Source organism: Abramis brama, assembly GCF_963993115.1.
Source record: "Abramis brama genome assembly, chromosome: 19".
Classification (NCBI taxonomy): Eukaryota; Metazoa; Chordata; class Actinopteri; order Cypriniformes; family Leuciscidae; genus Abramis; species Abramis brama.
Window position 1 is genome coordinate 30,777,738 of NC_139981.1, and position 24,390 is coordinate 30,802,127.

General features: G+C 38.5%; 1 protein-coding gene across 1 annotated transcript in view; it reads left to right on the forward strand.

The window, feature by feature from the left end:
* The window catches only part of prkn (parkin RBR E3 ubiquitin protein ligase), a 153,560-nt gene that overhangs the window by 16,048 nt on the left and 113,122 nt on the right, over positions 1-24,390 (forward strand). The window contains exon 2 of the mRNA XM_084093279.1: positions 15,777-15,940. Within this exon, the coding sequence (XP_083949405.1) occupies positions 15,777-15,940 (164 nt within the window). The remainder of the gene's footprint in view (positions 1-15,776; positions 15,941-24,390) is intronic.

Below are 24,390 nucleotides of genomic sequence, written 5' to 3' on the forward strand. Positions count from 1 at the left end.
AATTTTAATTCAGGAAAGAATTCATTGTCATTTATTTTAAAATATATTATTGGATCTGACAAAATCGACAGTAATGTCATTAACTCAAATATATAAGTATTTTTTATTGCACAAAACTTTCATAATCCTCCTAAAAATTAGAAGACATGCATAGTAACAGGAACATTGCTAGCAGCAGGCGTTTTAAAGTCTAACAGTTAGTGTCCTGACATTTATTGTTGAAGATGGTGGATCTGTTAGAAAAGCGGTGCGTTCATTGCTGTAGCAGCTGTGCTTTAAAGTGGATGAATTTAGAGACGCAACTTCTAAAAGAGTTTTACTGTGCTGACAGCATGGGAGACTGTTAGCACACTGAACGTTCAGCTCGCTGTCAGCACGCTAAAACCATATCCAAGATGTTGTGCGTCTTAATTTTTCCGCTTTAATACACCACTGCTAAAAAGGTATTACAAGTTATATTACAAACAATCAAAATATTCTGTTCTTTTTGTGCCTTCAGTCAGTTAACTTAATAACATAAGCCATAACATAATTTTGTCATGATTTTCTTATTGGCTAAAAAACTTGTCTGGAACCGAATTTTGGGGTCCCTGACTGCAGTTGAGGATCGCTGTCTTAAAGAGTTAGTTCACTCCAAAATAAGACTTTTGTTCCTCTTTGACCATAAGACTTTTGTTCATATTTGAAACACAAGTTAAGATATCTTTAATGAAACCCGAGAGATTTCTGTACCTTTACTGAAAGTCCATTCCATCATAACTTTGATGCATCAAAAATTTCAGAAAGATATTATAAAAGTTACTCATATGAATCCAAGTGTTCTGAAGCATCACGTTTGTTTATATTATTTAATTTGGGCATTTTTTTTATATATAAATATTGCTCAACAAAACACACAAGAACCAGTGAGGTTTGTTCTTGCATTTCACACAAACACGCTTCCGCAAGAAACTAAGAGCTTTGTTCTTTTGCGTTACAGAAACGCACTTGTTTACCATATTTAATGTCCTTTTACTATGTCTTTTCAAGCCTTTTAAAGAGTCAATACTTTGATTGCTTGGGCTTTCAATAGAGAGACGGAAATTTCTCAGGTTTCTTTAAAAATGTCTTAATTTGTGTTTTGAAAACAAACAAAAGTCTTATGGGTTTGGAAGAACATGAGGGTGAGTAAATGACAGAATTTTCATTTTTTGAGTGAACTATCACTTTAATGTGTTATAGACATCCTTGAGATGAGCTAGTCAGGTGTTAGAAGACTAATCGACTAGTTGACCCTGCTGATTTATCCCTAGAATATGAGGAGCCATCTCTGTCCAAACTTTCAAGTCTTCCCCATTCTCTTGGGTTTCACATTTACATCTTTCCCTTCGTAAAACATTCTTCTGACCCTGCCTCCTTTCTGTCTCCTTTCTTCTCCTCCTTGGTTCTGTCTGGCTCCAGCGCTAAAGAGTCCCCAGACTCCATTTCTCTCAGATACTGCAGTACAGAATTAAGCCAATCTGTCTTCATATTACTGGCTGTGTGCGGCCTAGATTGATCTGGCCGTCTGCCACTCCAGGCGGACACAAATCATTGGCTGGTCATGAAACCCCGGTCACCCCTCTTTTGATTGACAGCACTCTGCCTCGTCTATCTTGCACTCTTTTATTCTCTCTGCTTTCTCGGCATTACAGTCTCGGCATGTTATCTGTAAATAACACACATTTCATTATAAGATGGCTGGCAGGTAGATTTTCTTCTTCCTAAGCTGCTAAGAAGAGTCGTTTTCTTTAGTCATTCAGGGAATGTGCTCGCTACTGGCGGTTGGTTGCAGATTTCGTTATGTTGTGCCCACATACACAGATAATAAGACATGCTTTGAAGAAAAGACCGTTTCATTCAAATTCATGTTACTCCACTATAAAATGGTGTGGTCTTTCTGTTTTCATGACAAAATGAGCAGGTGGGCATGACATGACATGCTAACATAAAGCATTGTTTGACCAAGTGATTTAGTCATGAGTACCTGTTCCTGGTTCAATATCCTTTGTTGGTCCTGGAACAACATTCCATGAAAACAATTAAAAGGCCAAACTCCATCCCTAACCTTACACCTAACTTAAAGGTGAGTACACAGGTCTTGACCTGGACTTGGATTTGAATGAGCTGGTCTCAACTACAACACTGGTTATAGGCTTCTTTTGGTTAATTTTTCTGGTTAATGACTGGCATCGTATGCACACTTCAGAATCTCGCCAGAAGTAGCAGGTCATCCAGGTACTTTTTGCCTACTCATTTATGAGGACTGTGAATTCAGACATATGTCTTTTGTCACATAGGCCCTACTGTTTTTTTGTCTACTACAGTATATAGTAAATAAGTATGTGATTTCAGATGCAGCCACTCTTGCATTGTGTGTTTGTGCGTTTGTGGGCGGAGCAATGAAGGGAGGGGTGTGTTTGTTTGGGTTAATTTCAAATATCAACAGTTCAACAATGATTCTCAGAAATTGTTTACTGCACCTTTAACCAGAAGAAGCCTATGACCAGTGTTGTAGTTGAGACCAGCTCATTCAAATCCAAGTCCAGGTCAAGACCTGTGTACTCGCCTTTATTTGTACTTACCTTTATTCATTCCAAGCCTGTATGACTTTTATTTCTTCTTTGGAAAATAAAACATGATAATGGGTTTAAAAAGACATTGGATTCCACTGATTTTCAATAGTTGAGTCAATACGTTGAGCAAGACTAGAAGAGGATCAAGTCTGAGTCAAGATTTTCCACATTCTGCTCTGTCTAGCACACAGATGAGCGCAAAAGCCATTCAAAGTACGCTTCATTGACAGTGAGCTCTGATGGATGCATGTGCACTACCCATTACATCTTAAAATTATTTAAACTTAGTTATATTAACATAATCTTGATTAAAATCATTTAAAAAAAATGTACGAAGTGAAACTGACATCATATTTGAGTTTATTTGTTTTATTACTTGGTACGGATCATGACATGGTCGTGCCCTGGGCTCGGACCTGTCTAGGGTACTGGCCACGTTCCCGTTAGGTCCGTGTGTTAATCCATCCCTGTTTATTACAACATATGTACCGGAGGTAAATATCAGGGCCTTAGCATCAAAAAGTTTGAGAAGCACTGCTCTAAAGGCCAGTTCACACCAAGAATGATAACTAGCATCCATACCAGCAAACGATAAAGTCCAGTTTATTATAAACACGTACTTCAGTTATGTTGTCTCCTGCTTTAAATCCTCTAGCTCTTTAAAGTCAGGAGGATTCTAATTGGCTGTCAAGTGTTTTTAGTGTTCATCAGCTGAAAAAAAAAAATGCTCTGAAATTGATTCCAACGATATTTTTCCTCTGTGTCGTTATCTTTATAGTTGTGGTTTGTCCTTCCCTATTCTCTTATAATTAGAATCCATATTAAAAGTTTATAGTAATTGTTATAGTTCAAGCTCTTGATGTGAACTTAAAGCCAGGACTTTCAAGGTCATGAAGTAACTACTGTTTTACTTTTCACTTCATGCTGATGGGTGTTATTGAAGAGCACCGGTAGAAAGCCTAGAATTTTTGTAAATCAAGTGAAAATTACAGTCCACTGCATCAGCATTTTCAAGTCTTGTTTTCACACATTGGCTCATTTCTTTTTTATGTAAGAATGACATTTTGCAGTAAACCTAAATGAATTGAGGGTTTATCATATTCTGTAAATAAGTGTTTAATCAGTGCACTCACAGAACTGAAGGCAAACATTTTAAAGATTCAATTTCCTGTGAGATCCTTTTAAAACTGCAGGAACAAATTCTGTGAGATTCAATAAGACTCTCCCTTACATGCACATTAGTGTTCAGGTAGATAGACACACTCTATATGCATCTCTCCACTTTTTTTTTCACTTCACCCTGTGCTCAGTTTACTCTTAACACAAATTTATTTTAGATGGTTCAAGCAATTTCCAATGTCATGGTCCAGTGAAACCAAGACACGAGGTCTCAGATAGCAGACGTAATAGGAGCTGCGAAACTGTGGGTTAATGTTCTTGTTGGTTGCATTTAGCTTGTTGGGACCAACAACATCAAGGTCAAGGTATGGGTTTGATTTTCACCCAGTTGTAATTATTTGCACCCTGTGTTGAGTAGACGTGAATCTCTAGAAATTAGTTCACCACATTTATCACAGTACTCATGCAGACATACAATCTGCAGTTATTTGTTTTAGCAGACTGCATTTGTCTATTTTTGCGACTCGATTTTATGACCAGAACTCCGCATTTTCCAGCAGCTGTACACAGACGTCAAACATTGCATCAGCTTTCCAAATAAACAAATCTGCCCTAGAGGATGAAATTTGATTTCTGCAGCCTGACATTCAGATGAAGGCAGAGCTTCTGCTGGACATTTTTGGAACTTCGATGAGAGAAAATATCCCAACATCAGAAGATGTGCACTGAACCATGACAGCCTTGTTGTGTGGCTTAACATACTTGTGTGAGACAGCATTTTCCCACATGAAGATAACCAAATCCAAATACCTCTCAGCCTGAACTGATGAGCACCTGGATGCCTGTTTAAAACTTGCCTCAGCAGCTTCTGATTACATTTGGCCTGGCTGATTCATTTGAGTGCAAGTCATCTGAATTTTGTCATTTCTTTGAATGAAAAGATCTTGCATGATGGTATTTGAATAAATAAATGAGAATAACTCACCTCAAATAAATTTACAATGTATCATCGAGTCTAAGGCCATGTTTAAGATGCATTTTAGTTGATCAGATCACAAGTAGACGAGGGAGACACGTTCCCGTTTACACCTGGTGTTTTAATCCGTCTCTTTTGTCCACTTTCAACCACTTCTGTCCTGTATTCTTTGAGGGGAGGGTCTATGGGCGGGTAAATATATGTTTTTTTCACCCAAATCTTTTGATCTAATGGACAAAATAAGCTAAGTTTTTCATCTTAAACCTAATGTGGGTATCCAGCCGACAAAGTTTAAATCCTGTCTAGCTAGCGCGCTTTCCGTAATGTTTTTAAGCATTAGATCTGTAGGTGGAGATTAGGCGTCTTTTGTGGCTGTTTGAACACATAATCCGCAGTGTGTGTACACAACCACCCTTTTATGCTAAAAATCCGTCCATTCCATTTTTTATTTTCCTCATAAATTAGAAACAGTGTCTCAAAATGAGCTCTTCATGAATGCATACATAGAGTGATGCAGGTATGACGTCAGAACCCGGAAGTCTAATTCGTTGCTGGTTCCTTTGAGATTTTCCTATGGGAGTTTATAATAGGGTTTTTGAATTTGAGTAAACTAAAGCCTGTTTTCGATATGGGTGTGTGTAATTTATGTTGTAGAACAAAACCATTATAAGACCCCATAGGAAAATCTCGAAGGAAGCAGCGGTGAAGTAGTCTTCCGGGTTCTGACATCATACCTGAACCACTCTATTGTGATGTCACTGTAGAACAGGCCCCGCCCCTGACTGGGGAAGCTATTGGCCCTATGAGCTTAGCTCCTCCCCTGAGTGACCTGTACACTGTCCACCATGTTAATCTCCTCGCTAGAACATTTAATGCTGCAGTATGCAATTTTTAAAATAGTTGTTAATATTTGAAATCAACCCAAACAAACACACCCCTCCCTTCATTGCTCCAACCCCCAAAATGCACGAACACGCAATGCAAGAGTGTCTCTTTTATCATAGCAGAAGTGAAGCAAAATAATGCTTTGCGAAAAATAAAGTTAAGATGACGTACGGACGACAAGGAAGCACAAAAAAAATATTTGTATTAAATTGCTGCAAGTTTTTTGTGGTGCTCGGTCTGATGCACTTTCAACATTTTTCAAAAATCGTTCACTGCACCTTTAACAGTAGAATTCAAAAAAAGAAAAGAAAAAAGATTATCTTATTAAAGCTACTAAATTTATTAAGTCGAGCACTGTAAATGATCTGTGGGGTATTGCAAATTCCGCCATGTAAAGAGCAATCCACCATGGCGCGAGCGCAACTGGAGACACTGTCTGGAGACTTATATTTCAGCTTATAAAAAGGGGCATAATAGGTCCCTTTTAAAGCATGAAAGGAAAATTCATCCTGTCTATTTTGTAAAAAACATGTTAGATCATCTATGCATTTTAAATGTTAACGTGTTTCTGACCTCCTAATTTTTATTCAAAGTGTCAACTCGATCTTCCAGGGAAAATGTCAGACTTGTCTCTGATGACGAATGCCAGATTTCTCCAATGATTACATCCGCTTAAACCCCATCACTCCACATTTGACAGTATAAGCTTATGTTCATTTTGGAGTGCAACACCAACATCTCAACATCCAATCAAAAAGCTTTTTGATCATTTGTTACACTCACTCAGCTATACATCACATTCACAATACAGAAGAAAATATCTGTTGCTACTTCAGTTTCATAGTGCCTTTATGCAAAATACTAAGACGTTCTGGAATTCATGTTAACTATTTAGTTAACTATTTAGTTCAACTTATCATTCTAATTGTTATGATGCTAATTTGTATTGGGAACAAAAGCATTCATTTTGAAAAATGCAATGCAGAAGCATTTTAACTAATGGACTTTTGGATCCTCCTGCATATTTTGCAAAGAACATCTGCTTGTTAAGTTGTGACTTATTGAATACTGTTTCCAGGTCCAAGCCTGTACTCCGATTAAAGTAAAAATACTATCCCAGCAGCCAATTTTGAGCACTTTTAATTTGTAGCACACATTTAAGCCAAGCTTTTAAAATCTCACGCTGTATACTACAGTCTCCACGCTTCCGGACATTATTTTAATGATTCATAAAGAATGCATTACTCTCTGGCCATTAGCAGCTTAAAAAGTCAGACTTAAATCAGATAGCATTATGAAACACTCCTGGTTCATTCCACTGCAACAAAAGTCAGTCTGTAGTTCTTGAAAAAGGACACAAGAATAGTAATATCTGGATATCTGCGAGTTAAACTTACTAGGGCTTGAATTGTAGCATTCTAGAGTTTGGCCTCATTGCTTTAAAATCGGGCCCAGTGGTGCGGTGATGATTGCTTTCTGTCACTCTCGCCGACTGACGAAAAACTCTGACAGTCCAGGCACGTCGAGATGCGCTCGCAAAACTGACTCCTGCTGTGATGAAACATGACAAAGGGGGAATTTACTCATTTGTTATCCTCCTGGAAGGCAGACAAAACAATGAGGGACATTATGGAAATCAGCACGACAGCACACGTCACCCCCGACCTGCCCTGACTGTGGCTCTGCGCTCGGTACGGGCTTATCTTTCTCTCAACTGTCAGCGCAGTCATTGCTATTCCTAGTGTAATCAGTAGTGGAAATAGACCAGTTGCCCCGACATTAAAGCCCGTTTGGTGTTACAGCGTAAAGAAATATAGCAGTGATGTGTGTAATAAAGAAGGAAAAGGCGTATTTTACGAAGGCAATGCAATACATTGTGATATTGAAAGGATAGTTCACCCAAAAAGGGAAATTATGTCGTCATTTTCTCACCTTCATGTTGTTCCAAGCCTGTATGACTTTATTTCTTCTTTGGAAAAAAAAAACAAGATAACTTCAGCTCTCAACCTGTTGTTAGAATCACAGCTTCTTGTGTGACATATGGACATGGATCACGCTGGTGAGTAATAAAGAAAGCTAGCATGCAGTACAATCTTTATCGTTTATTATATGTATACATAATTCCATTCTACGACTTTTAGTTTGTCAAGAAAATGAAAGTGCCTTTTTGTTTTTTAAAGTGTCCATGAATGTATTGTAGTACCCATGGGGGACCACCGAGTATGACGTAAGAGGGAACGTGCGGTTGAATTTGGGCTGCAACAACTAATCAATAAAATTGATTATTATTGACAATGAAAATAATTGACAACATCAACCAGTCATGTTGCTTTACAGTAGTGAATAATCAATTTCTATGGACAAAACTGATATGGAAAATAGTGGAAGATACAAATTGAAAATATATATATATTTTTTTTATAAATTAAGTGTAGGTTTAAAATACTACATGTAACACGTCTAATCATATTTATGAGAACAGTAACAGTAAAGGCACTATTGTTGGAAGAGCCCATTAATATAATATAATTACTATGTTCAGACAATTGAATGTGTGTGTTCTTCTTACCTCGTACAAGTTAACATTTTGTGTTTTTGTTTTTATTATAATTTTGGTAACACTACAATAAGGATCATTAGTTATCTACCTTAGTTAACATGAACTAAGAATGAACAATACTACTTCAGCCTTTATTAATCTTAGTCGATATTCATTTCAACATTTACTAATATGTTATTTAAATCAAAGGTTGCACTGTGAACTAACATGAAACAATTAACAGCTGTATTTTTATTAACTAAGACAGTAACAAATGTATTTGCTCATTGTTAGTTCATGTTAGTTAATACATTAACTAATGTTAACCAATTAACTCTATTGTAAAGTCTTACCATCATTTTCAATTTAGTCAAATTGTAAGCAATCAGCTGATTTTAGGTTTAAAATGTAATGTTTGTATTTTAACCATTTAAAAAAAAATAATGAACAGCATAGCCTACTGTAGATAGAATCACTATATTTGTTTATAGGCTTTATATTACACATTGTTTGGAGGACAACACTTGGCAGAATGTGGAATTACATTGTTTAAAATAATGGATTTAAATTAATTTTTAACTTTTAAAAGTAATCTTTAATGTATAATACTTTTTTTGTTATTTCATCTGATAAATAAAAAATAAATAAATAGATTATCAAAATAATCATTAGTTGCAGCCCTGGATTGAATCAAACATCTGTAAATAAAGCAAAGCAACTGAGAACTAAAATAGCAAAAAAGTAGTCCTTAGATGCCATGTTCAATAATCTTACATGAATTCGAACTGAAATCGATTAATTAGCAGGAGTTATACTCGTCATTAACAAGGTTTCTGTATTGTTGAACCAATGTAGGTCGAACGACAGATGTGTGACAAAGTCAGGAAACAGTCTCTCCAATGATGCACCATATAGTAGTTAAACAGTGAGTTACAACGTTGTACGGTAAACACATTTCAGGTTTAGGATGGCATGAGGGTGAGTAATTGACAACAAAATTTACATTTTTAAGTGAACTATCCTTTTAATCGTCCTTTTAATCCAAGACTGTTTTTGCTCTTCCAAACCATCCATGTGCAGGTTTCTTCCTCTGTGTTTGTCCGCTCTCTCCGATATGATTTGTTGTATTTTTGGCCTGCAGTTGGCTCAAGTGTCATTTGTCTTCAAATATGGTCGACAGAATGCCTTTATTAGAGAATGTCACGCTTTAACAACAAGCAATCACTCAAAGCCCTCTTAAAGAGCATTGCAAGACCCTCAGCTTTTGTCGTTTAGTAGCAATCAGTGCAAGCGTTGCCCCCTCTGTGCTTAAGTCAACAATATCACTAAATGCAATTTCCTGGAAGAGCTATGGCTGAGTGATATTGAGTCTGCATGACCAAATCTCTCTCTCTCTCCCTGTCTCAGGTTTATATTAAAAATATTCCAAGCTTTATAATGGGAGTTAATGCTACCTTTGATTTTGAAGCCCAAAAAGCACATCCATTCATCATAAAAGTAATCCATACGACTCCAGGGGGTTAATAAAGGCCCTTCTGAGGCTAAGCGATGTGTTTTTGTATGAAAAATATATATATTTATAACTTTTATAAACTGTAATCACTGGCTTCCGGTATTGGCCGTACGTGAGTCGAGTTCCGGCGGAAGAGTGACCTCTGACCCCACGCATGAACCCCTTAAGAAAGATAAAATGGCTATGTTTATACAGAAGCATAATATGGTTGTCTGTCCTATTTTAGAGCTAAATACGATTTTGTTCACACAGTTTCACAATTTCTTACTATTTGCTTTGTGACGATGCTGTATGTTCAATTTGAGCTGAGTGTGTATTACCATCCGTCTAGGTTAAATCGTAACAAAAGAAAATAGACATGACTCCGACGCCCAGTCGTCAGACCAAAAGATACAACGAGTCCAAAATTCAAGAAAAACGATAAACGTTTTATTAAGATGAAGAAGATAAACAAATGTAAAATTGAGTGTTTCCAGAGTAACATAAACCAGTGGGTGTATAATCTTCAGGAAGACCCAAGGCCCAAAATAACAAACAAAACACATAATAAACAAAATATCAAACTTAATACTTCCTATACTTCCTAAACTATACTTCCCTCGAAGTATCCAAATCAAAATCCAGCAAATTACGCTAAATACACTAACAAAACAGAACGAATGTGATTTCAAAGAAAAGGGCAGGTCAACCCTACAAAACACCATCACTGAAAATAAAAGACATAACCGAATCTAAATCAGGCACAATAATGTTCTGACGGCTGGAGAGGAGACGGGAGACGTGCGACCGGCCCGGAATCGCAACAGCTCAACTTCAGAGAGCGGAAGCGATAGTTTTAAACCTGCGTCGATCAAAGGGGTGGAGCCATAACACAGCTGATCAGGGGATCCTGCTTACAAACAGTGGTAACACTTTATTTCGATAGTCCACTTTAGACATTCTACTAACTATAAGTAACTTTGGAGCTACATGTCAACTAGCTCTCATTAGAGTATTAGTAGGCTGTCTGCTTAATATCTGCTAACACTTTATTTTGATGCTCCCCCAACAGACATTCTACTGACTATAAGTAACTTGGCAACTACAAGTCAACTTATTCTCCTAACCCGAACACTAACACCTAACCCTAACCTAACAGTCTACTACAGCCTACTAATACTCTAATGAGAGTTAGTTGACATGTAGTTGAAAAGTTACTTATAGTTAGTAGAATGTCTAAAGTGGACTATCGAAATAAAGTGTAACCCAAACGGCAATACAAAAAACACGGAGAATACAAACAATATACAGAATCAAAACATATTATATGAAATTACACATAATTCTGTAACAGTGTGGAGAACAAACACCTTCACACGTGTCCTCTCACCCTTTCCATTTTTTTTCATAATGTGGAATTTTAGTGTCAATTTTCTTTCTTTAATATCAGTCATTTTTCCATTTTGGGTTTATCTCTACGCCTCTGGGGGCTCTGAAAAGGTTGACTTATTTCAATTAAAATAATAAGCACACACGATAACAAGAAAAAGTCCTTCTGCACCAAATCGCCGTCATCTTAATGAAGGGGGTTGTGTTTTCGAGAGGAGGGACGGCACAGCCTGAATGTTAACATGGGTTTCTATTGTGTCTCTGTCGGTCTCCTGTCCTGTCCTCGTCCCGACCGCTGCTATCTACGACTCCTGTCTTTAGTCTCTTCTGTGAGTCTGGTACTTTCACACTTGTGTAGTTGTGTTTGTGTTGTTTCAAATTTACTTCCAAAAATGGAGGCAAATAAATGTATAAAGCTAAAATTTTAGGTAACCTTTTAAAATGTAATCAAATTAAAATTATACTCAGTATTGTTTTAATAAATTGTATAATTATTATTATTACTTTAAGAAGTACATTCTACTGTGCAATAGTAATGTATTTCTTTCATAATATCTTCAAGTTAAACTGAAGTTTCACTTTTCCAGGTTGTAATGAAGACCTTTGAGTTTCTGTGTTCTTTGAGCTGTTCTGTGTCTCCAGAAGTTCAAGTTCATGTGTTAATTGTATGGTTATGGTTATGGTATTTGCCCTATATGCAGACTGCGTGGCAAGGTGCTTGATTTTATACACCAGTGGCAATGGGTCTGATTGAAACACCTGAATTCGATAATTAAAGGCAGGGTAGGTAGGATTTTATAAAAACAAAAAATGCAAATTTGTTTAAACTTTCTATATATATCAATACATAATTAAAATGTAAGTACTCTGAAAAAAAGAGTATAAAAATCAAGTGACTCTAGACCGTTTAATCTGCATTAAACACAGCTCATTATTTCCATTCGGGACGAAACAAAGGATTGGCTTAGGCGACTGTCACTCTCTCGCAACCATGGCAACCACCCTTTTGCCACGGGATCTGCCCACTTGCGCGCGCACGTTTGATTTGAGGAATTCAAGAGGCATGGAACCTGGGAATAGCAAAACAATGGCAGAGAAAGAGCAATCAAAATTCACATTACCGGCATGCAGTTAGTGAAGGCAAAAAAAGAAGACAGTACAAGAAAAGGTAATGAACAAAAAGTCTTTGGATAAACAAAGAAATAAAACGCCTGTCAATATCGTCGTGGCTTTCCAGCGACCACCCCGTCCTCAGCCTCTACTTCCTCGGACCCTAGTTGCACGCCACGGCCTCTTGCACGACCTCCTGCTTCGCCCTAAAATTATTTTTATTTTACAAAAGGGCATTTTACAAACCTACGTTTTGCGCATGTGCTCCTGCATGCACTTTTCCAGTCACAACACAGCAATCAAAGGAGGACGCGCTGAAAACTGTAATGCTGTTCTCTTTCTTCATAACTCGTACTGAGAAGGTTTGAGTTGCAAAGGAATTTGTGACTGTTTCACCTGTTCAACCACATCAAAGTTTCGTAATTAGTAAGTCCGTGCTTTTTCTCTTTTTGTTCTTATGTGCTGAAGGGCCGCTGTGCCTTGGTGAAACGGTGTTTGTACGTGAAGAGCTCTTTTCCAAAACGCCATAAACCTAAAAAGCTGCCTCAAAGATCCAGCAAAAGTAATGATTATGAATATGTAAAATATTGCAATAAGACATTTTAATTGTTTATTAATTTCTGTGTCGGCTGCAAAGATGAAGCTGACGATAGACTCGCGATCTTCGCAGTAGGCTAGTGAACGCACCAGAGAAATGCACATTTATTAGGCTACATAGTTTTATTTTGTTTTGGATGGTTTTGTTTAGAACCAGCTTTCTGTAAATATATTTCACATTTTTTAGGCCTGTGAGGCGAGGCTACTGTTCGGTTCATGATGATATAATCTCCAGTTCAAGCACCTTGTGTTGTGATTGATAGCCTATATTTATTTTTATGTAGGCTATGTAATCCAGAAAATTGGTTAATGAAAAAAATATTAAAATTAAGATACAATTAATACAAAACGAAATTCGTTTTAAAGAAAGGCTTTGTGCTTTCTGTTTTGAGGTCTCTGTGAAAGTTTGAAAGTCTAAGTGCCGCTTTTCAGAGCGCTCTCGCGTCCATAATGGAGAACTGTCACGTAATATTGTTTTTTCCTCATAAATGCGAACACGAAAAATAAAAGACAAAAGACGTTTTTAAAAAGACAAACCATACATTTTTGAAAAAAAAAAAAATATGGATTTATAGCGTTTTGGGGAAAAATGGATGGATTTATACCATTTTGAAAATGTTTTTTTTTTTTTTTGAATTGATCATCAACAATATTGTTGTTTGATTTAATAATCACTGTTGCAAGAAGTGCCTAGTTAAGTTTTTTTTTTTTTTTTTTTTGTAAGTGGAAAAAGTAGGGGCTGCCACAGATTCTGTTTAGTTAGCTCCTTTTTTGTTTTTTTTCTATAGCCTACAATAATATAGGTCAAATGCAGCAAGTCAAAAGACCAACTGGACCTTCTTTGCCAGTTTGCACACATTTCTTTGAAGGGTGGCAAAAATATCGCCTGAATATCGATATCTAGATATTGGAAAAAAATATCGAGATATTCATTTTTGTCAATATCTCCCACCCCTACATGCAGAACACCATACTGTATATGTTATGAATCTTACACGAAATTCATCTTCATCACAATGTAACTGATGGTAATGTAAAAAAGTGTATCAATGCAACCTGTTTTTATAGCTTATATAACTAGCTCGTTAGCGAATCAAAAAATATATATTTTAAATTTAAACTTTACCAATATCAATATGTTAGGTTGATAGTGAGTACTAAAATACATCTTATTTGTTTATATTCATAAGCAATTAGCATTATATTTTTTTATTACATGTGATTCTGACATGATGTCACTACATGCACTGTGCTCCTTCCTCTCCGCTCGTCTTATAATGCGTGTTCAGCTCAGCGGTCAGAGTCGCGCGTTCATGTGTTTTGGGGGCGTGGCTTTGTAAGGAGCCCAGAAGGGAGGGGGTGGAGTGAATGGAAATAATGAGCTGTCTTTAAAACAGTCGTGAGAGGTCTACAGACACTCGATTTTTATACTTTCTTTTTCAGAGTACTTACATTTTAATTATGTATTGATGTATAAATAAAGTTTAAACAAATTTGGAAAATAAGGTTTTTAGACAAATCCTACCTACCCTACCTTTAAGAGGTGTGTCCCAAAATACACAGCCCGACCAAATAAAAAAATCGCTCTTTGGATTTAAATAGGCAAATGCTTAAGAGTCAATGATTGGATCATTATTGCATTATGTTTCTAGCATGTTATATGTTTGGCAACAGTTCTTTTGCATTCGCAAAATGTCCGTGCAAAGAGAAGTTCCTCACTTTCAGTGGTTAAAACTAAACTGCATTCATTCAGTACACATGCACAGCAAATATAATTTTTGGTACGAATATGTGTAAACCTACACCCCTACTATATCCAGGTTATATATAGTTTATTGCCTGGCCTATACCATTTATCTTTTTTTTATACTCTGTTGCCTTTTCTATACTCTGTATCCTATTGATATATTCTTTTTTATACCCCATATCTCTTTTTATATACCTGTAACACTTTTCTATAACCTATACCCAATTTACTCCAGTGGTTCTCAAACTGTGGTACAGTACATGTACCATTGGTGGTATACAGAATATCCCCAAGTGGTACATGGCACGAAACATTTCTGATTAAATAAAATAAATTAAACATTTATTTGCTTATTTTTTTTATTTATTTACTAGCTTTACACAGCTTTGTTCTTCTAAGGCTGTATTGCATAGGCCGAGTTATTTTGAGATGTCAAGCTGTGCTCTGGTGTGGAAATACTGATAAGGACTCCTTGCATCGGAGTGTAATGCACCATCATTTTAATCCATATTCAAAAAAGAGCGAACAGTATCAACTGCCTCTGCAAAAAACTTAGGCTAGGCACTTGATATCAAAGGCAAGATATGAATTATTTGACATTAAAGCTGATTTAATAGTGACCCTGACACTTTGCTTTAACCTACAGTTGTGGTCAGAATTATTGACATCTCTGGTCAATATGAACAAAGATGGCTGTAAAAATAAATCTGCATTGTTTATCCTTTTGATCATTCATTCCAAAAATCAGCAAAAGTCGAACCTTTCATTGAAGTAAAATAATTGAAAGTGGGGGGGAAAACCACATTATGAAATAATGTTTTTCTCCAAAACACGCTGGCCACAATTATTGGCACCCCTAGAATTTTTTATTAGTAAAATATCTCTGAAGTATATTCCCATTAATATAAAAAATAAATAAAAATAAAAATTAAATGGCTGTAAGAAAATAGATAAAACATTGAAAATGCCCATTTCCACCATCAGGGCAATAATTAAGAATTTCAAATCAACTAAAGATATCATAAATCTGCCTGGAAGAGGACGTTTGTCTATATCGTCCTAATGCACGATATTTTATCCCCCCACTTTAAATTATTTTACTTCAATGAAAGGTTAGAGTTTTGAGAGTTTTTTTAAATTAAATATCAAAAGGATAAACAATGTAGATTTATTTTTAAAGCTACCTGTAATACCTGGGGTGCCAATCATTTTGACCACATCTGTATATGTGGTTTATATAGCTTATTCCTTGTTCCATCCAAATATACTCTATATCCTTATATTTCACTTTTTCTCAAAATCACTCTCATTGTCTCCTGCTCTCTTAGTGTATGTGCGGTTTAATTCCAGCCATGGGTTCCCAGTGGAATTGGAAAGGGGTGCGAGTGTAGCTGAGCTGAAGGAGATGGTGGGGCGTTTGCAGGGCGTACAGCCTGATCAACTGCGGGTCATCTTTGCTGGACGAGAGCTCTGCAATGAATCCACACTTCAGGTAAAACAGTTAAATTATAATCAAGTAATGTACTTTATATGTGCTTTAGTATGTTAGTTAACACATTCAAATATGTGTAAAATATACTTTTGCACATTCAGTACGATTTAAGCACACTTCTTTTTCACAAGGGTTTGCTTTCTCACTCTCTTTGTGCATTTGTGTTTGGATAATTAGGTTGCTCTTTGCAAGTAAGAGAACATCTTGTAAAGTGTATTAGACCGAGCAGACAACTTGTTATTACAAAGCTTTTCATTAATCAATTTCCTCTATTTCTCATGCTTTTGCTTAGTCTCTCTCTCTCTCTCTCTCTCTCTCTCTCTCTCTCTCGCTCATTCTTTCTCAGCATTGTAAATGAGGAGGTCTCTGTGGGGTCTCTGTCAGAGTAAACAGAGTCAAAGTATCTCCTGAACTTTAGTCCAGAGTGCTTCATTAATCCTGACCTTCTTAATTATGCATTAAACCAGACACACACTTACTGAAGCATTCAGAAGCACTTTTCGTTGTCCACGCACATTCATGCTAAAGAGGTCTACAATAACCGGAGAAAGCAATCTGTTGCTTTACCATGCATCTCAATGGCAGTTGCTTGGGTGACATAGGACCCCTGAAAGTACACATTTTGTGTTTCGTTTTTGAGTGATTTCCTGACCTAAGCTGTGAATGTCATGTGCAGTGTTGGAGGTAACGCATTACAAGTAACGCGAGTTACATTGTTTTCCCATTTATTGACTGACGGCTCTACTGTACTTGTGTTCGGAGAAATCGTGCAGAGGTGTTGTGTGCGCTGTGTGAACATGATGGTTATTGTAGTTCTAGACTAAATGCAAGCATGAATTTACTCATCTTACTTGCACAAAAACAGTATTCAGTATTCCTCAAAATATATAAAGATAGTAAAATGCAAATGTCTCGGTTACGTATGTAACCCTCATTCCTTTTCAGTCGGTCACGTTTGACGTCACGTTCACTTCTAGTGTAACTAAATGAGCCAATATACATTGGCATACGAGTTTTGCATCTGACTCACCACCTGCAGCGCGGGTATAAATACGGAAGCAGATGCATCGCATATTTGGTTTCCGATTCGGAGCCAGGCAGGTGACCCGGTCGCCCTGCGGGGGTACAGCAACTGTGACGACGGAACGTAACGTCTCTGTTCCCTTCTTCAGGGAACGAGGGTTATATACGTAACAGAGACGTTCCCTTTCAGTCAGTCACATTTGACGTTACGTCAGAACTGATCCAACGAATTGAGGAAATCTACCAACACGCCGCTGTTGCTGGCCCTTACAGCACCTTATGCAGAGGGCTTATGCTTATATTCCGCATGACCCACTGAGTGAGACTATTGGATAACACTGGGAAAGTGTGTCCTTTCCAATGGGAAAGGAATGCTGCAGAAGCCTTATCCTGCCCTTAGGGAGGTACCATGTGGAGCTTACACATATAATGTGGCCAAGTAGGGAAGTACAACATATGGGATGTCTCTGGGGTGGCTCCAGCCTAGTAAGTGGGAAGGCACACCGGCAGAGACGACACAGCGGACTCAGTCAAGGGAAAGACATGGGTTCACCGAGAGTGGAGCCGTACCGTGGAAGAATACACATATGGGATCGCGGCAGGGAACGTTACATATGGATATACATACTGTATATCTGTCAGCGAGGTGCCTTGTGCCACTTCTAGTTGAGTGTACCTTCAACCCAAATGGACAAGGCATGCCTTGGGTTTGATACACCAAGACTAAAGCATCCACTATCCAGTGGGCTAACCTCTGCTTGGAGACAGCCTTTCCCTTCTGTTGGCCTCCGTAACAGACAAAGAGCTGGTCTGAGGTCCTGAAGCTCTGCGTTCGGTCCACGTACAGGCGCAAAGCGCGGACGGGACAGAGCAAAGCTAGGGCTGGGTCTGCCTCCTCCAAACACAGTGCTTGCAGGTTCACCACCTGGTCCCTGAAGGGAGTGGTAGGAACTTTGGGCACATATCCGGGCCGAGGTCTCAGGATGACGTGAGAGCTGACCGGCCCAAATTCCAGGCACGATTCGTCTCGATCGCTGCAAACAAATCTCGGGGATGGATGCACCCGAAGATGTGTTTCTGCGTTAGCATTTTGCACGGGAGCTTGATTGGTCGTAACTCACCGCCTTTCTTGGGTACAATGAAGTAGGGGCTGTTGAACCCCGCCTTCATATTGGCTGGAGGGACTGGCTCAGTTGCGTCCTTCGCCAGTAGGACTGTGATCTCTGCCCGTAAGACTGGAGCATCGCTGCTCAACATGGAGGTGAAATGGATGCCCCTGAATTTGGGGGGGCGCCAGGGGAATTGAATCGCATAGCCGAGTCTGATGGTACGGATGAGCCAGCGAGACGGCCTGGGGAGCGCTAGCCAGGCTCCCAGAGACTGTGCAAGCGGGACCAATGGAACCACAGACACACCCGCAGTTGGGCAGCGGCCCGAAGTGGGGTCTGAGTGAGCGGTGCAGCACTTACCTGGTTCCACAGTTGGACAGAGCGTCGACATGGCATTGTACATTGCCATCCTTGCCCTCTTGGGAACCAGAGATAGAGGAAATTGCTCTTTTATTGAAAATGTGGGTGCCACATTTTCAATAAAAAATGTGTGAACAGAAGCAAAAAGAAACACAGGATTCTCCACCCGGCTTTCCTACGTGGGAGGGAGTTGTGCAGTCACCATCTCCCGAAGAGCTGTTCCCTCCATCTCTGTGTTGCCCGTCTCAGGGCCGCTTGCTCTTATGCTTACCGCCTGGTTTGGCAAGGGCCTGGACGGGCTGGGCGGGCTTCCTGCGGCCTGCCCCACGCTGTGGCCTGGGTGGAGGCTGCTGCTGAGCGGGGATGGAAATGGCCGCAGGAGGGCAGGGTATGCCTGATCGCCTCCGTCTGCTTCTGTGCAGCTGAGAACTGCTGGGCATAGCTCTCAACCGCGTCGCCGAAAAGGCCGTCCTGGCAGATGGGCAGGGTCTCTGCGGATCCTTAAAAAGTCTTAAAAGGTCTTAAATTAGATTTTTCAAATCTAATTTTTTTAAAAAAAATCTTTTTTTTATAAAAAAATGTCTTATTTTTACTTATGAAAGGTCTTAAATTTTAGATGACTTTGACTTATACTTATCTAAATATAGATAAGTATAAGTCTTATCTATAAGACTTATATGACTTATACTTATCTAAATGCTTTCGAAATTAAAACAATCTAATTAGCGTAGGCCTACGTATCATTTTTTTAAATCTATCTTGGTGGATTTGCTTGTTCACGTGACAATTCGCATCATTTACGGCAGTATATCAGCCTGCGTCTGTCTCCTGCACGCGAGAGGAGAGAAGAAAACGAGTAAATGTCAGTTCGATTGTAAGTTCAATCTTTATGTGCTTAGGAGTGTGCGATGTTGTCTATGAACTATAATGATATTGTAATCATTGTTTTAACTATGTACGAGGCACTGCGAGTGCGAGCTGACATCGCGTTTCTCTCATGCTTGCTTTCACTGCGTGATGTGTCAGTGCAGTTATAGATGTCCCCAAATGAGTTTTTGTCTTATATTTATATCATATTATGTTGTTATATTAGAATATCACATGAGCAAGAGTGCCGTTTTCCTGTGCATAATTGCAAATGTGCTATTTATTTTATACAACAGTTAAATTAAAAATAAAGTTAACATTGTGAGTTACTTTTTGGACACAATATTGTCAATTTTCACTTTATCTCCGACGAGAATTTCATAATGAAGCCGTGGTCCAACAGACAGCGATGTTTTTTTTTTTTTTTTTTTTTTTACTGAAATCCGCGTTTTGAACGAATCATTTCAACGTTTCAATGAACAATCACTTGTTTTTCTGAATGAATCAGCCGTTTTAACAAATCCGTTGACTCCAACAACTCGCTTATTAAGACAGTGACTTGCCGCCACCTACTGGTGGTTTTAGTTTCATATTTAAAGTATCCTTTAATTAAAATGTTAAAATTATAAATCATTTCATATTTAAATATTGAATAGCTTTATTTATGCAATTGTAAATGAAGTGTAAATATAGTAGGCTAATGCCAGTTTTGATGCCGCTTCTGTGTCACCTCTGCACTGCAAGGATGGATTTTAATTTAATGATTTATTTTGACATTGGTACTGTGTTATTCTAGTATAATTTCATTTGAATGTTAGAATTTGACATAAAAGGTGATGCATACCTCTAAATACGTTTAGAAACAATGTCCATATATAGGTGAAAATGCCCCTGGAAATCAATTTAAGGTGGAAAATATTGCCCCGTAATAAAAATGTTAATTTCGGTCACTACTGTGAACTGACCACTATAGAATATAAAAAATATGAATATCTTTGTGGGTCTGCTGTCAACAACAGGCCTAAACCAGCCGGGATACCAGTACAAAAACACAATCAGTAAAATATCATCTAATTATTATCAACAAAACTTTGAAAATATATAGACATATTTTTGTCAATATTGCGCACCCCTAATGTACGGTATTAATTTTGATTTCTTCAGGTCTTAAAAAGGTCTTAAAAAGCCTTAAATTTGACTTTAAAAATTGTGCAGATACCCTGGATGGGGCGTTGAGAAACCGAACCTTGTCGGGCTCACGCATATCTACTAGGTTCAGCCAGAGATGGCGTTTCTAGACCACTAAGGTGGACATTGCCCAACCCAGGGAGCGTGGAACCCTACATAACCCCTGGGTCGGAACTACCCTTGTGCAGTTCCTTTAGCACTTGGGCCTGGTTGACCTGCAGGAGCACCATGGCATTCAAGGCGGAGGCAGCTTCTCCGCAGGCTCTGTAAGCCTCAGCGGCCCAGGAAAGCATAGCCATCAGCTCCGGGTCAGACTCGGGCAATGTTACGGACTCCGAAGGGGGCAATGCAGCCGAATCTTCCTCCTCAGAGGATGCAAGCTCACCCTCCGATGCAGCAATCGACATCCAATCATCCGGCGGAGCCCCAAAGGAAACAAATGGCACCCCAAGAGAGGGACCAGCGCACTCCTTCGAAAGCTCCACAGCTTGCAGTGTGGTAGAGGAGTGAGGGACCCACGGGGATTGGTTACCCGGCGGGAAGGCCTCACTATGATTTTCAGGCCACCAAAGCTATCAGCAAAAGTAGCCCTTTTCTAATGGCCACCAGAAGAGGAACTAGATCAGGGGATAGGGGAAAGGGCTCCACCTCGCTTGAGGTATTGGAGTCTTGACGGCAAAAGTCATTGTCCCACAGTGGGTACATGACTCATCCACGAAAGCTACCTCAGCGTGCTTAAGACCCAAGGCAAGGCAAGTTTATTTATATAGCACATTTCATACACTATGGCAATTCAAAGTGCTTTACATAGAGAGGAATAAAAATAATCACAAAATAAAAGCAAGGAGAATTCAAACAGTTATTCAAAAGCTTTACATAGAAAGGAATTATAATAATCACACTATAACAATTCATAGAGCTTTGCATAGAAAATAGACACAATAAAAGCAGGGGAAATTAAAACAGTTAATAAAAGAGATAGTAATTAAAAGAGATAAATGATACAGTTATAAAATTAATTAGAGTAAAATGAATTAAAATAGTAAATAAACTTCTCATCTGGCAAAGCACCGGTGTATCTTATTTTGACTCTGAGATTTCCCCATGACGGGCAGTATTCTTCTGTGGATTTTCATATACCGTGGATTATCTGAGCCCACCAGATTAGTAATCTGTACCAATCCAGACCAGTAATCTGTACTAGTCACCACAGTGTTCTCTTGATAATCTGTACCAGACTAGTAATCTGTACTAGTCACCACAGTGTTCCCTTGACCGTCATGAGTCAATCCCTCTCAAACTCCACCACAGAAAGGTGAGCACTTGCTCACAGATTTGGTTATCAGGACCATCGTGGTTTCCCCCACTACTACAATACCCTTCACAAAACAACGGTTATCAATCAGTGCCATTTGAGTTCAGTTTAGAATCAAAAGGAAGAATACAGTAGTTTAGAATCAAAAGGAGAATGCAGAGATAAAATACAGTGTAATCAGTCGGACGAACAGTGTCACAGTGCTCATTCAGTAAATGCACAGCTAAACAGATGTGTTTTGAGTCTGGATTTGAATGTGACTACTGTAGGAGCACATCCGATCTCTTCTGGAAGCTGGTTCCAGCTGCGGCTGGCATAGTAGCTAAAAGCAGACTCACCATGCTTAAAGTGAACCCTTGGTATTTTTAGTTGATGTGATCCTAGTGATCTGAGTGATCTGTTGGGTTTATATTCAGTGAGCATATCTGCAATGTATTGAGGTCCTAGGCCATTGAATGATTTATATACCACTAATAATACTTTAAAATCAATCCTAAATGTAACTGGGAGCCAGTGTAAAGACCTGAGGACTGGTGTGATATGTTCATATTTTCTGGTTCTGCTCAGAATCCTGGCAGCAGCGTTCTGTATGAGCTGCAACTGTCTAATGGTCTTTTTGGGAAGGCCAGTGAGGAGTCCATTACAATAGTCCACCCTGCTGGTGATGAAAGCATGAACAAGTTTCTCTAATTCTTGTCTGGAGACAAAACATCTAATTCTTGCAATATTTTTGAGATGATTGTATGCTGATTTAGTTATTGTTTTGACATGACTACTGAAGCTAAGGTCTGACTCCAGAATCACACCGAGATTCCTGACTTGATTTTTAGTTGTTAGTCCCCTAGCGTCAAGGTATGCATTCACTTTGAGAACTTCATCTTTGTTTCCAAATGCAATGACTTCAGTTTTGTCTTTGTTTAGCTGAAGAAAGTTTTGGCACATCCAACTGTTGACTTCATCAATGCATTGGCACAGGGAGTCAATGGGGCTGTAATCGTTAGGCGATAGGGCTAAGTAGATCTGTGTGTCATCTGCATAGCTGTGGTAAGCAATTTGGTTCTTTCTCATTATTTGGCTCAGTGGGAGCATATATAGGTTGAACAGGAGTGGCGCAAGAATCGAGCCTTAAGGGACTCCGCATGTCATGGATGTCCACTTAGACTTATGGTCTTCTCCTATACTCACATAATAACCTCTCCCATCTAAGTATGACCTGAACCATTTTAGGACTATCCCAGAAAGCCCAACCCAGTTTTCCAGCCTGTCAAGAAGTATGTTGTGATCGACAGTGTCAAATTCAGCACTGAGGTCGAGTAGTACCAGCACTGATAATTTGGCTGAATCAGTATTTAAGCGAATATTGTTTATTATCTTTATGAGCTGTGATGCGGTCGGAAACCAGATTGAAAATTGTCAAAGTATCCATTCGAGCTTCAGAATTTGTTCAGCTGATTGAAGACAACTTTTTCAATGATCTTGCCTATGAAAGGAAGATTTGAGGTCTATAGTCTCTCTACAGTAGCAAAAAGAGCGTGTGTGTGGTGTTTATAATATTCGAGAAGAAAGTCTGTCTAGCTTTGCCTAGTTCCTTATTGAAAGCATGGATGCTGTCTTTGTAGATGTTATAATGGACTACAAGTTTTGTCTTCCACCACATGCACTTTTCTGCATTGTCTTTTCATATTTTGCACTGCTGTTGAGTTTCTCCAAGGTGCTTTTAGTCTGCCACTCTTCTTCCTGACTTTCACAGGAGCAATATCATCAATTACACTTTTAACTTTTGAGTTAAAAGAATCAAGGAGAAAATCAACAGTCAGCAGATATGCTTGGTGTTAAAGATATAGCCTTCATAAATGGTACACTAGTGTTCTCATTTAAGCATCTCTTCTTGACAGACACAGATCTAGCTTCAATGGCAGGACAGATCAATATATCAAAGAAAATACAGAAATGATCAGACTGCTACATCCTTAACAATCGATGCAATGTTTAGACCCTTACTGATTAGTAAATCTAGAGTGTGTCCACGATTGTGTGTGGGTCCATGTACATGCTGAGTCAGATCAAAAGTTTTTATAACAGTTTTGATTTATTTTGCCATATTGTTTTCTGCATTATCTATGTGGATGTTAAAATCTCCAGCAATATCAAAACAGTCAAACTCTGAGGTATGTGTTGATAACAGTTCAGTAAAATCCTCATCAAAGGCTGGAGAGTATTTTGGAGGCCTGTAAATAATAAGTAAAATGCGTGGAGCACCTTTTAACACAAAACCCAGATATTCGAAAGATGGGTAATTCCCAAAAGATATTTGCTTATATTGATAGACATATTTAAAAAGAGCAGACACACCCCCACCTCTTCTACCTCCTCTGCAGACACTCATAAAAGTAAAGTTAGGAGGGGATGTTTCATTGAGGACTGTTGCACTGCAGCTGTCTTCTAGCCATGTTTCATTTAGAAACATAAAATCCAGGTTGTTTGTGATTATTAAGTCATTGACTAGAAGTGATTTATTTTTAAGCGAGCGGATGTTTAAAAGTGCTAACTTAACAGTCTTACTTTTTGTCCCCACAGCAATCTTAGTT